General features: G+C 40.7%; 1 protein-coding gene across 2 annotated transcripts in view; it reads left to right on the top strand.

Annotated features, from left to right (window-relative positions):
• The first annotated feature begins 2,865 nt into the window (after positions 1 to 2,865).
• Positions 2,866 to 14,371, top strand: part of kcnip3b (Kv channel interacting protein 3b, calsenilin) — a 55,186-nt gene continuing 43,680 nt past the window's right edge. For both annotated transcript variants that reach the window (XM_040050986.1, XM_040050985.1), the window contains exon 1: positions 2,866 to 2,988. In XM_040050986.1, coding sequence (XP_039906920.1) covers positions 2,983 to 2,988 — 6 coding nt within the window. In that variant the 5' untranslated portion in view covers positions 2,866 to 2,982. The remainder of the gene's footprint in view (positions 2,989 to 14,371) is intronic.

Here is a 14,371-nt window from a genome sequence, read left to right as displayed (position 1 = left end):
AGACGCTCCCAACATTAAAGGCACTTTGTTCAAACCTTCTGGGCTGTTTAATCCTCCTGTTAAGTTAAACTCTATGTGATGGGATGCAGGATACTTTACACAAGGATTTTAATAGAAATAACCGAGGCATGGATTTACCATTAAATTATGTCCATGCCAGTTTAGTTTTCCATGCTGAGATAACACCCGGGGCTCACATCACTCCAAAAATGATGCAGATTCAGGCTTGTGTTACCTTAATTGGAGGCTACAGTGCTTCCCTTGCTGTGTTCAAGAGAGTGTCTGCCAAAGTATTTTCCTTTAATGTTTATTAATATAAAATGTCAAACCATAGCCTGTTTGTTCTTTTCACCTGAAAAACAAAATCCCCAAACTTGAGGCAGTAACAGCTGCACAGCACTCGGTGAAATGAGCAATCTTGGTCTGTAAGTGTCGTAGACACTTGAGAGAAGTTTGAAAGTTCAATGAGTCTGCCATCATCAGGTAAGTGTCCAAGTGTCCCAGTTTATGTGGGACTGCACATCATTTTTATCCCTCATCCCACTGGCCCACATATTGACCAAATGGCCCACATTTTGACTGGCTCTAGTTTATAAAATTCAACACTCACCAGACGTTTCAGTAGTCACCTTTCTTGTACCATGTTGGGCTCTTGTTTACCTTCAGATCTGCCTTAATTCTTCATGGCATAGATTCAACAAGGTGCTGGAAACATTTCTCAGAGATTTTGGTCCATATTGACATTTTACCGTCACACAGTTGCTGCTTTATTGGCTGCACTGCACTGATGCAAATCTCCTGTTTGACCACATCACAAAGGTGCTCTACTGGAATGCAATCTGATGGCTGTGGAGGACATTTGAGTACAGAGAGCTCATTGTCATGTTCAAGAAACAAGATGATCTAAGCTGTAACATAGTGCGCCATCCTGCTGGAAGCAGCCATCTAAAGATGGTTGCTCTGTTGTTGTAAACGGATGGACATGGTCAGCAACAATCCTCAGGCAGGCTGTGCCATTTAAACAACTCTCGGGTGGTATTAAAAGACCACAGTATGCAAAAGAGATTATCTTCTGCATACTTTTGAGCTGGTTGCCTATCAGCTCAAAGCCATTCTCCTCTGACCTCTGGCATCACTGCAGCACTTTTACTGAGAGAACTGCGGCTCACTGGATATTTTCAAATCATTCTCTGTAAACCTTAGAGAGAGGTGTATTAATTTGCTGCCACATGATTGGCTGATAAGATGTTTGCATTAAAGAGCAGTTGATCAGGTGTACCCAGTAAAGTGGTCACGAGTATGTATTTCTGTTTTTGAGGGAAAAGATTTCTAAGAAATAACTGAGCGAGTGAACTAAAGCTTTTGTACACCAGCTATAACATTTGTGCAAGCCTCAATTCAATACCTCTTAAATATACAGTGAGCAAAATGAGAACTAAACTCATTGTGAATGTGTGTTTGCACAGGAAGGTTTCTCGTGCTGCCGTGAGCCTCTGCCAGCACGTGGAATCGTGTCTTTAGCTTTGGTGGCACTTTTATTACACAGATGGCCTTTCCTCATTCATCCTTCGGGCTATTTACATTTCTTGGCTGTTCATTATGCAATCAGCGTGATGTGTGAGGATGCTTGACCTGGCTTGATTGCTATTTAGCATCTCGTTACAGTCTCCATCTTTCTGGCTCTCTCAAGCGCTCTCTCTCTGCTTCGGGCAGCTTCAGAGAACCAAGGTCGCCAGAATTGATTCAGTTCCTCACTGAGCACACACTGATTCTCCACCAGGGCTTTAATTGCATTTCTGTACCAATAACTCTCATGACAATCACGTAATTCACACACACACACACACACACGCACACCCTTCTCTTAACTTGGTACGCATAAACTGGCTGCAGCGATGATGATAAGACAAAAAAGAGACGAACGAAACGACAGAAACAGATGTGTCTTTTTGCTGTATTCATGCGCTGTTGTGACTCTCAGTATAATCCATTATGTTGTTAGAGAGCAAGAGAGAACTTGGCACCAATTCTTCATAAGGCACTCAGCTAAAAATGGTTAGTTAATAATTTGTTTTAATGGACAAAACTGCTCTTTTATGATGATTTTGTTGAGAAGAACTGGCAAATCAGCATAACATTTGCTTAAGAATCTGCAGATACAATTCCAATAAATTCTCAATTAAGTGCTCTTACAATAATAAGCACTGCAGCTATAAATATTGTTTTAGCTGCTAATTTATTAGGCTTTCCCTGGCCTCTCAACCATTATTACTAACCCATTATTTATCCGCTGAAAGCAGCACTGTACATTGAGATGCCCTCACTGTCGCCAAGTGTTTGCTCAAAGAGGCTGATTTTAAGGGTTCTCTCTGTATTATTGTAGTGTCTTTATTTTACAGTAAAAGTGCATTGAGACAATGCAGATGTGATTTGGTGCTATATAATTAAACTAGACTGAACTGAGTATAACATATTGTAGCACACTGACTGAAGTGTAATATTCAGTCCTCTGAAGGGACCTGGCAACCAAAAAAGTTAATTAAAGCCTTCTAAAAAAAAAAGAACATGTAAAGAAACCATTAGTTAGAGCATAAAATCAGTATTGCAGCAGCGATACTATCAGCTCGAAAGGAAAAAGCATGAAGAAAAGTGCATCACAGAATGTGTCTTAAATATTCTGCATATGCTATTTCAGACAACATCAACATCCCAGCGGAATTAAACCCACGGCCAGCCTGTTGACTTCACATCATCAGGCTGTAAGTCCACTTGTTTCCTCCATCCTCCAGCTGCACCCCTTACCCCACCCCCCGCCTCTTCCGTGGATCTGTGTGTGTGTGTGTGTTCGTGTGTGCGTGTGTGCGTGTGTGTGTGCATTCCTTTGCATCCAGAGCAGCGGCAGTCGGAGGTTGAGAATCCGCGCAGAGAGGACACACTCTGCAAAAATCAGCTATCATTGTCGCCGTTACAACACAGGAAAGCATGCAGGTAAGATCAACATCGAATGATTATTTTCTGTAATCGGGCATTTAAAAAAGGCGGCTTTTCTGCAGGTTGCAAAAGCAAAAACGCGTCTTAAGTTGAATTAACGCGCGGCATCTCCTCTACCGGCTACTTGTTGGCTTGATTTATATTTTAACCAATTTTTTTTTTTCTTTCTTCGCGGACCTCGTTGGCTCATTCCCTCTCACTTTTGCCGAGAGCTGAGTTTCGGAGTGAAGTTATGTAATTGCAGCTGTGGAAGCTGCCTGTGGAGGAGACGCTTCGCTTTTAGCGCGCAGCAGAAATCCTGCAGACAGCAAGTGTCACTTGGCATCACGTCTCCCACCGCGACTTTTGCTCCCTGTCATCAAATTCTTTTTAACGTGTGGTTTATATATGTCATTATTAATGTGTGTGCGTGAAAGAGACGTCCTTTATGTGATTCACTCGTGACTTCAAATCTGTAATAATCCTCGATTCTAACGAAAGAGTGGGATTGTGCTGGTAATTCTGCCGGTGTGTGTGTTTTCCTCCGTGCTGATGAATCAATTTAGGAGCTCAGACCTCAACAACAAGCAGCCTCTGAGTCTAAATCCGAGGTAATAGCCTGTAAAGTGAAAGCCCAGCCTCCCCAAAGTGACTTCTACCACCTTGCAAGGCAGTGCTCATTAATTCTCCCAGAAAGAACAAGTTTCTCCTTTTATGACTGTTTTTTTTTTTTTTTAAATATAGCGGGCTGGAAAACAAGGGCAACCCTGTGCAAAATATAATTTAAGAAAGGAGAGACACACATCATTCAGCAGGAGACGGGAGGCTGCAACATGTGTGTAACAGTTTCAACATAAAATTCTGATAATCTCAGACAGGAGCTGGTAGTCACACGCAAACAACTCACAAGTGCATCGAGCTCTGAGTGGTGAGATTTTGATTGGTTGGAGTACAAGCTTGAGGACAGTGCAGAGCCTCTTTGAGATTGATGATACTCATCATCGGTCACTCGGTGGGTCAATAAGTCAGTCAGTAAATTGATCAATAAATCACATGAACATCAGATGGAGAGCTGAGGTCTGTGTGCATGGACGTATGCGTGGACACTCGTGGTTCTTTCAGTCATCATGCTGTATATATGATGTTTAAGATGAAAAATACCTAATGCATGGGCACAAAGTACAAAAAAAGAAGCAAATTCTGACATTTCATGGACAAAGCAATGCTTGGCATTTTTTCCTTTCTGCATTTAGCAGCTGTTATTTGCTCCAGTTTGGTACCTCCTGTAGGTCGACTGTTGCAGGACCTCTACCTCATCATTTTATCTCTCCTTTCTCTCTGGCTATTGACATGCAGGTGTTTGAATTAAACCACGCTGTGAGGGAGCTGGGCACCTGCTGTTTCAGTGGGTGACTCACTTCAGTTTATTATTTGCTGTAGAATGACTGCGTGATCAATATTGTTGGTAGTTGTTTTCTCATTCTGAGTCATTTTCAGCAATATCAGAGTGCCTGTTGAAAGAGTGAGCCTGACATTTTTATATTTTATGCCACACTCCACCTCAGTTTGAAAAATATTCATTTGGATAATGATAAATGTGAATTTACTCAGTGCTTTTATTCTCTCCTGTTGTTGTTTCGTCTGGTTTAATGCTTGTTTGATACCTGAGTAATGTTTACTTAAAACTTCCAAGGTCTGGTGTTTTAGGAAATTATCTCAGTTTTTAAAATGTCAGTAAAAAACTGAACACAGTGACATAGTTTAAAACTTATATTTAACTAAAAATGGTATAAAGAAATGACTGAAACTAAGAAACACTGGCTGTTTGAAAAAAATACATGTTCAGTTTGAATTTGATTCCACCACTAAATGTCCCCAAAACTGTGAAAGCTGTAAAAAAAAAAATCACCTGGTGGAACACTTTGTAGTTAATGCAGTTAATTAGTAAAACGACCGGCTCTATGAGAATATCCTAGAGAGGCTGAGTCTTTCACCTCTGTGGGACAGGACGCACGGGCAAGTGGTTTAATGATTTAGGAATCACGTTTTCATTATTAAGAGAATTTGAGGATATTGTTATCGGTGGTACAGCGACAAGGCTGAAAACCAAAATAGCATGGCCGTGATCTTAAGGATCTAAGATAGTGCTGCATTTAAAACAGACATGATTCTGTGGCGGAAATTACTGCACAGGCTCAGAAACTCCTCTAAAAAGCACTGTCAGTGCAGCTCGTTGTTTCATCTACTGATGCAAATTAAAATTCAACCGTGCAAAAAGGAAAAACAAACCCCAGATAGGCCCTCATTTTTGGCCTTGAGTTCATGTAAGATGGACTGAAAAAAGTGGAGAACTGTCCTGAAAGCTGTGTGACCAACAGCAAATTTTTCCAGAATTGACTGTTTTTGAAAATCATAGACACTGAGCCCTGCAGTCTAAAGAGGAGAGCAACCATCTGGATTATCATCAGCGTACAGTTTAAAAGCCAGAGTCTGTGTATTAGTGCACATCACACTGGCAATTGAGGATCTTTGAAGGCGCCATTAAAGCTGGGTGATGCACATTTAAGAGCAAAATATGCTGCCATTCAGACTTTTTCTTCTTTGGGAAGTCTTTGCGTATTTCAAACTAACCTACAATTCAGACCTGTCATCCAGTGAAAACATTTGGTGTTTATTCTTTTTAATTTTTACTTTTGGAATTTTAGCCTTCATTTGACAGGACAGGGCAGACAGTTAACAGGAAAGTGGAGAGCGAGGGGGAGAATGACACGCAGGAAATGATCTGGGGCAGACTCAAACCAGGCCCAAGCAATGAGGACTTCGGCCTTTGGTACATCAGACACCAGTTCAACCAGGTGAGCTGTAGCAGCAATCCTTCTGGTGTATTATGAAACAAGCAAACAAACAAAAAAATGTGACAAAGGAGGCCCTGAACTATTAAACAGCTAAAATCTCACATCAAACAAAAGTGGGAAAACTTTTGACTTGTCAAACTTCAAATTTTCGTCTCCTCAATTTCCAAACTCTTGATGTTTTTATAAAGATGTGATGCAAGAAGAGGTGACTGCTTTTTGAAAACAAAATATTCAAAATGTGTATAAAAGAATATTTGTAGCCAACTATAAATAGTACGTGAAACGAGTATTGAGGGGTGGACTCAAACCTCATGTCTGCACATTCCTGCCAAACCTATGTTTTGTTGACCCTGTTAGCTTCCCCAACATCCTCCTTAATCACTAATATCCCCTGATTACCTTTTTAGCTCTTAAAGTAACAATGTGTAAAAACTTTAAGCTGTGAACTGAGTTCAATTTTCAATTACGTTTATTTTTCACTCCCAATTCAAGTGCAGAATCCTAGCCACTGTGGCTGTTATAGGATAAACATGTTTTAGTCAGCAAAAGAGATGTTGCCAACCAACATGTTTCTAATACCGTTAGGACTGGATCTGGAGCCGGCCCAGAGTTCTTTCCCTATCTGTAGAAGGTTGTAAGTCTGCTGTTTACCTCAGCTGTCAATGCCAGGTTAAAATTGTCCACCTTTAGTTACTGTGGACGAAGATGTCAAACTTTGTGGAAGGAGTCCAATACGGGTCAGACACATTCACTTCTGAACAATGAGAGTCGTACTGAGGTGAGCTGTTCAGGATATGCTGACCTGTTGGTAGCGCTGCTGTTTTTGTCACTGTTAGCTACTATTAGCCTCTGTTAGCTGCAGTTGATGGCAATAGTGAAAAGCTCTTTTAAGTAGCTGTAACACTGCTGGAATCTGATGTTTAGTGAATAAACACTCAGATGTGATGATTTAAATTAAAAATAGGATTTTTTCTTCTCCACCTTTGGTGTGTGTGGCTAGAGACCCATCACAGATAGAAATAGATAGAGATGTATGCCATATTGTATTATATGTATGAGGCTTGTTTCCTGCCACTGAAAATACTTTTTTTCTGTTAGTCAGTCTTAGACTAACCCTAAATCTAACCCTAATTTCAAGTTAGCCAAAATTTCAAGATAATAATGCAAAATTTTGAGTTACGAATGGCAAAAAATGTTTGTTTGTTTGTTTGTTTGAATTGCAGAAACTTCCATAGGTCTGGGATGGAAAACAGCCCGCAGTCATACTTCTCCCTGTTATAAGAGTTTTTATTTAAATCTTTCTACTACTGTACTGCAAGTAAAGACCACAAAACAAGTATTTTATAGTGGAATTTTGCTTTAGGGGAGTGTACCCATCATAGCTATTACACACACATAAGCCTGCAAGATGAGTGAATCTGTGGTAGACAGGCTGACGGCAACACACCCACCCTCATGCTGCACCTGATACTGTGTCTTTGGGACCCACCTACTCAATAGGTGGGGTGATTGGAAGTTGTAGACTCATTAAATAATTTACCAGGTCTGGTAACTGTATCCGTTGAAGTGGGAACAGGGATGGGCACCGCACAGTTCTGATCAAACTTCATCAGCAAACACAAAAGAGAGCTTCTGAAAAACAACAGAAAACTTTTAGCTCACCAAGGTCAAGTTGTTTTGTTTTGTTTTTCCAAAGTCTTCCATTTGTCTTATGATTACCATAGCTTATATTACCAGGAAGCTACACACACACACACACACACACACACACACACACACACACACACACACACACACACAGAGCCAACTTCATATTACCAAGCAAAACGGAGTGTTATTGACCTAAAAGGGTAAAAATGCAGTGAGGTGCAAAGATGCTGCTGAAGAATATCAATCACTGATCAGTATGTGTTGTTATTATCTGCCAGTATTTTTATTGACCGGTCCGGAGAAGAACGAAGCAATGTGATACGTTTGGGACTGACTGAAGTGTGTGTGTGTGTGTGTGTGTGTGTGAAGGAGGAGGGGCTGATAATTGAAACATGTCTCTTCTGTAGCTCTGAGCCTCCCCAGAGTATTAATTCTTTCACCACATGCAGGCTCACACATCAATATAAGTCTCACTCTTGCTCTTCTCTGACACACACACACACACACACACACACACACGTGCGCACACAAACACACACAGCATGCAGTCCATATGGATGTGCTATCCTCCCACAGACACAATGATTCGCTTTGACAGCGTTTAGGACACAAATAGTATCAGCTGTCGACCATCAGCCTGCTTTCATATTTCATAATTTCGTCATCATGCTGCTGACTTCACATATAGAGCCGCACTGTGCCACATCGCAACAACAGTAATGCAGATATTTTCTGTCTGCTTACAGTAAAGGTTACAGCTCTGCTTGCTGCCTTCTTCAGAAATCTGAGAACAGAATTGGGCTCATTGTCAAAGCTTTATCACTTTATCACCTATTTATTTGATTCAGATGCTGTATATGCAGTTGGGTGTGTGATTTAATTTATCTGGCAAATGACTTTACAAAGAGAAGGAGAGGTATTGCATACACAGTTGACAGGATCTCATCGAACAAAGAGACAGAAGCTAGAAGGAAACAAACCAGTCAAGAAGAAGATGAACTAATATAAATGCACCAATCATTATCATCCTCTGTAATGACACGTATGAGGGCTTTCTGATCTCTTGTCACTACTGGCAGCACAACAATTGCTGTCTGTGCTTTACAAAATCAATACATTGGCTGTATCAATATTTGACTGTTACGTAACTGTGCAGTGCATTTCCACCATTATAACTGTGCCTTCATTAGGTTTAGACCCAATCAAAAATGAAGACATTTTTAAAAGAATTAATGGTGGAAGCTCATATTAAAAATGATAAAAGTAATTAATGAGCTCAACTTGCAAGAACATCACTTTTAATTTTGGATATTAATGTCAGAGAGAGGTTATCAATATGATCATTTCAGGCATACACTGTCCCTATGGGCATAGCAGCCTGTCAAACCTCCCGCTCTGTTTGGTAGGCTCAGCCACTCAGAAGAGACTTGGTTTAAGCTGAGGGTTGGCTTAAAGGGGGAGGAGCTAAAAAAAAAAAAAGCATATTTCAGACTGCTCAGAATCCCAGTATGAGATAAGTAAGGCTACTCCTGTTTGCTGGAGAAAAAGAATTGAGGTCTGTCCATCAGAGTGTCCACGTCACACTCTTTTTTTGAAGTCACGCTGACCTCCTGGGGCTACTATTTTGGCTGATTGTCCACATGGAGTTCTGAGCTGACAAAACGCATCTGTATCATTGCGGCTTTACTTTGGTCGCCTCGCTGTGCTTCCTCCCATTTGGCTGTGTTTTCAGCATGGTGTCCCGATGCGTCCATCTGTCTTTGTTATTATGAATGGTGTCCTGATGTGTTGTTTGACTGCGTTGTTATGAGCATAATTTCGGCACTGTGGCACTGCGGCAGCCACGTGACTAAAAACTGAAATTTGACATCTTTGCCAGTTAAATTTAAAAACGTTAGTGACATGGAACAATGCCCCGTTTTTTTCTTTTGCTGGTGAAACAGAGAGAGGAAATAAAGACAAGGAGTGTGCAGTTTGTAGGCATTTAAGGATGTAAAGCTGCATGAATGTACATTAACATGATTAAATGACATATGTACTATGGGCTCTTAGCAACAAAACCATAAGGAATCACTAACAGGCTCTGCATGATGCTCCTTCATCTCTGTGGAGCTCCTCCTGCTATTTTTGTGTTACAGATGCAGTTTTGCAATTTTGGTCAGATCTCAGCAGTAACATGGTTTCTAGCTACTGCAAGATGCTTTTTACAAAAAAAGAAAACAAAAATCCCTGATAAAATCAACCATCGGTACACTTCCTGCTTAGTATCAAACCAGCTGGTGGACTTGATGAAGCATTTAGCAGCCAAGGAGCTATATTAAGTTGGTGAAAATCAAACAAGACCATATAACACACTTGCCATTAAAAACAAAGGAAAACCTAACAAGGTGATGACATGTGGGGTGTTTTTCCCCCAGCTGCTTCCAGTCAGACAAAAAACACTCAGAAGTTCCTCCCCATAAAGATGGAGGACTCTCAAGAGACATATTTGGTATGGATCAGATGTTTAGCTCCTACTTTGTTCATAAGGCAGCTTCATTTTTTCTTTTCATTAGACCAATCCCTCGTCTCTTTTAAACTCCACATTCTATTGTTTGTAAGGATCTGCTGGTTCCTGATCCTCATGGCAGTTTTAGTTTCGCCGTGCTGAACACAGAGGGTGTTATCCAAGAGTTTTCTCCAGCTGACTTCTTGTCATTTAGATGTTTTAAATAAGAAGAATTTTCCTTTATTTCATTTCTTTTAAAAGGACAAGCACAATCTTTTCATTTTTCTGCTGCCAGTGATGTCATAACTCCAGGTGTTTCCTATTTTAGAGCCAGTCTGTGCCATGTTATTTGTCAACACACTGTGCCAACAAAATGAACCAACTCCCCGTGAAGCTGCGTTGTTCTCATGCTGCTTCACAAATGCAAGGCAGAGATTTAAGAGCATCTCACTCTGCTGGAAGCCTGGATGGGTTATGTGCGAGGGTTTAGCAAGTATTCACTGTACTTCTCCCTTTGTGCTGTCAGTCCTTGTCACCACGCTCCTCCTTCTGCCTGCTCGCCTTATCTCCCTGCATATGCAAGCACACATGGGAATGCAGAGGCTGAGTCTGCCTTCCCTTCTGTTTAGATCCCAGCTGGTATCTCTGCTTCACCTGGAGAGGAGCATGGTGACAGGTGACATTATGTGTGTGAGGGGGAGGAGGGGGAGGTGCCCCTGCAGGTGGGAGAGAGATGGAGAAGGAGTGATTGACTGTGAAATAAATTGGAAGGAATGAAGAGGTGACGAGATGGAGCGATTGAGAACAGATTTGTGCAGACATCCAGGGAGAGGAGACACAATAAATATTAAAATGAGGGGCTAATGAAATGACTGTTGTTTTCCCATTGTGGATGTGTTGGTGTATGTGTGCATACGCTCAGTTTCATTCTGTCTAAAATCAGGTTAAGGCTTTGAGTTGCAGCCCTGTGGATCAATTAGATCTCCTCAGAGTTCTACAAAGGAATGCTTAACAATAAATAGGACAGAGAAATATAACTTGGGAGACAATAAATGTTTGTGTTGTAGTAGTTAGGATGAAAACAGAAGAAATATCATAATCTTTTTTATTTTCTCCCTTTTTTCCCCTGGTTCCAGTAGAACCAGTCTGGGAACTTCTCAACCAGTGCTTTGTGGTTCCCAGGTTAGCCAGTGGATACCTTTTAAAACTTTGCTGTCTACAGGGACTGTTTCCATGCAACTGTTTCTAGAGATTAAGCTGAAATGACTGCACATTAAGCTGGTGTTTCCAAACTTGCACGACAGATGTATATTGTACAACAACAGTAGCTGATTAAATACAATTTAAATGGCATTTAGTTAACAGAGGGAGCAGAATTTGAAGGAATTAATGTTGCACTTGCTTAATGGTCCAATTGCCAACCACCATAATGGTTACTCTGTGGCATTATCCAGCTTTTCTGTAAGAAGAGAGAGAGAGGAACAGGAGAGGACTGAATCATGTAACCTTGTTCACAAACAATAATGGCCTATCCAGCCATTTTCTTCTGCTTATCCAGTTCAGGGTCATGGGGGCTGGTGTATGTCCCAGCTTGTCAGATGGTGCATAAAAAGTCCCTAATGCAGACCCCTGACACAAACCTTGATAAAACAAAAAAGAGAAAGAGAAATTATTCAGCTGGAGTATGAAGTACATGAAAATCCAGAACAGAAATTCAACTGAATCTAAAGGTCCTAAAAAACAAACAAAAACAAAGGCGCAGAAGGCAGAGCAAATAGGGAAAACAAACAGGCAGAGAGCACAGGCAATATGTCAGGAACATCATATAAACTTTTCAAAAAATTAAAGGAACACTTTAAAAACACATCAGATCTCAATGTGAAAAAGAATCATTCTGGATATATATACTGATATGGATTGGGTAATGTGTTAGGAATGAACGGATGCTACATCGTTTGATGCAAATGAAAATTATCAGCCTACAAAGATTCCCCAAAAAATCAAAGTGATGTGGCAGTTCAGCAGTTTGTATGAACTTACATGTTTGTATCCATCCTTGACAATGATGCATGCTCCTAATGATACGACAGAGGGTGTCTTGGGAATCTCCTGCCAGATCTGGACCAGGGCATCACTGAGCTTCTTTACATGCTGAGGTGCAACCTGGTGGCATCAGATGGATTAAAACATAATGTCCCAGAGGTGTTCTGCTGGATTTAGATCAGGCAACCATGGAGGCCAGTCAACAGTATCAATACCTTCATTCTACAGGAACTACTTATATAGACTCATCACACAAGGCTGAGAATAGGGCCAAAGATTTCATCTCAACACCTAATGGCAGTCAGGGCATCATTGCCTAGCTTGTAGAAGTCTGTGTGTCCATCCAAGGATATGCCTCTCCAGACCATCACTGACCCACAACCAAACTGGTTGTGAAGAACAATGTTACAGGGAGCATAACGTTCTTCACAGCTTCTCCAGACCCTTTAATATTAGTTACATGTGCTCAGAGTGAACTTGTTTATGTGTGAAAAGCACAGGGCACTTGTGCTAGTCCTCAGGCCACCCTCATGAAATCTGTTTCTGATTGTTTGGTCAGAGACTTTCCCACCAGTGGGCTGCGGGAGGTCATTTTGTTGGCTGTTCCTCCTTATAGAGAGGAGCAGATACTGACTCTGCTGATGGGTAATAACCTTCAGCTCTCCTAGAGTAACTATCTCCTGGAATCTCCTCCATGCTCTTGAGACTGTGGTGGGAGACAGTAAATCTTGGGGGAGAGTGGAGGCACCTAGGAAACTAGACACAGCTGAACTCAATCAGATAACGAGACATGGAAAACTAAAACTAAAACGTGGCATAAGAGACAAATAAAACAGGAAGTAACATGACACAGAAATGAAGCCTTAACAACCAGATACAATGAGTCATTAAGTGATTAACTAAAGCAATGAAGCTAAACCAAGTGATTCTAACTCTAACAAGAACTGAAGACTAAACGCAGTGACAATAAACCCGATACAACATGAAGGTACAGATACCAAGGAATGAAAAAACCCTGTAATACTAATCAACAGGAAATAACTAGAAATTAACACAAGAAATAATAAGCAGAAGTCAAAACAAAGGAAAACTAAAACCTGATTGAGACTATGAGGCTGACACTTACAGAAGTAAAGAAAACCTGAAGTATAAGAGCTCCAAGCAACAAAAACCAGAAAACCATAATCAAACAGAATTTTTAATACTTAACCAGAAAGTCTCAACAAACCCAAACCGTGGGTTCAAAACCACAGGACAATGAAACCGCTATCATAAGGGAAAAGGTGGCATAGAGCCTGGACAGGCTTGTCAGTTGCAAGGCTGAACGACAGAGACAAACACTCACAGTCAATTAAACCAACATGCAAACTGAAGCTTTTGTGCTTGCAATTGTGCAATGAACGGATATCGCTGGTTATAGCATACATTATTTACACTATGTGGTGTTCCCTGTTTACTAATGCTGTCTGCAGTGTAGATCCAATATTGCTTAGTGAAACAATGGGGCTCCTTGACACATTGTAGGTTAATATTATTTTCAGATTACTTCCTTACTTCAGATTTAATAACCTGAAAAAATATTAAAGTTTTTTTTTTACTTGTAAACTTGTGTGCACAAGATAAGGAAAAAATGATAAAGAGCTATTTAATTCTAGTGTAGAGTAACCCTATACATTTACTATTGCTTATAATGAAACAGTCCCCAACTAAAAGGGGAGAGCTTCTATCACTATTCATACATGCTAATGTTTGTAGCTTATATAAGAGTACACGCACACATACACACACTGGCTTCTACTCTTGTGTGTTTAAAATGGCAGAAAATGACACAGTTCTCCAAACTCTTTATAATGAAGGTATCACTCCTAAATCACTTTCAGATTATCCTCAGAACAAAACTTCGCTCACCAGCTGTATCTGGCTAATCTGATTGTTTCTGTGCAGGTGGAGGGTTTCAGTGAACTCTGAAAGTGCAGTATCACTGAGCTGCAGCATAGCTGGTTGTTATTCTGTAGGTGCGACAGTTATATGTGGAGGTGTGTGCTGGTTTAACTCTCCCTGTGGGGACGTTTACACAGTCACATGGTGTGGTTGTGTCTTGCCTATGGGCACAGAAAGCAACATAAATCATTGATTTTTTTTTCAGGTGAGATTTTAGGGTTATGGTTAAACACCACACCACGACTGGACAACATTTAACTCTTTAAGAACGACAATATGAAAATATTTTTGCTGTATCTTGAATGGGTTCAGCCTCATTTATACTTCTTTTCTAAAAACAGCGTAAGCCATTATAAGAAACTAACACAACATCAGTAACAGCAGTAGCAGCAGTCTCGCTGAAATCGGTGTGAGTCAATGTAGT

This window comes from Simochromis diagramma, unplaced genomic scaffold (genome assembly GCF_900408965.1).
Source record: "Simochromis diagramma unplaced genomic scaffold, fSimDia1.1 OVJJ01000131.1, whole genome shotgun sequence".
Lineage (NCBI taxonomy): Eukaryota > Metazoa > Chordata > Actinopteri > Cichliformes > Cichlidae > Simochromis > Simochromis diagramma.
The sequence above is the reverse complement of the archived record's forward strand: the minus strand, read 5'-3'. Positions and strand labels throughout refer to the sequence as shown.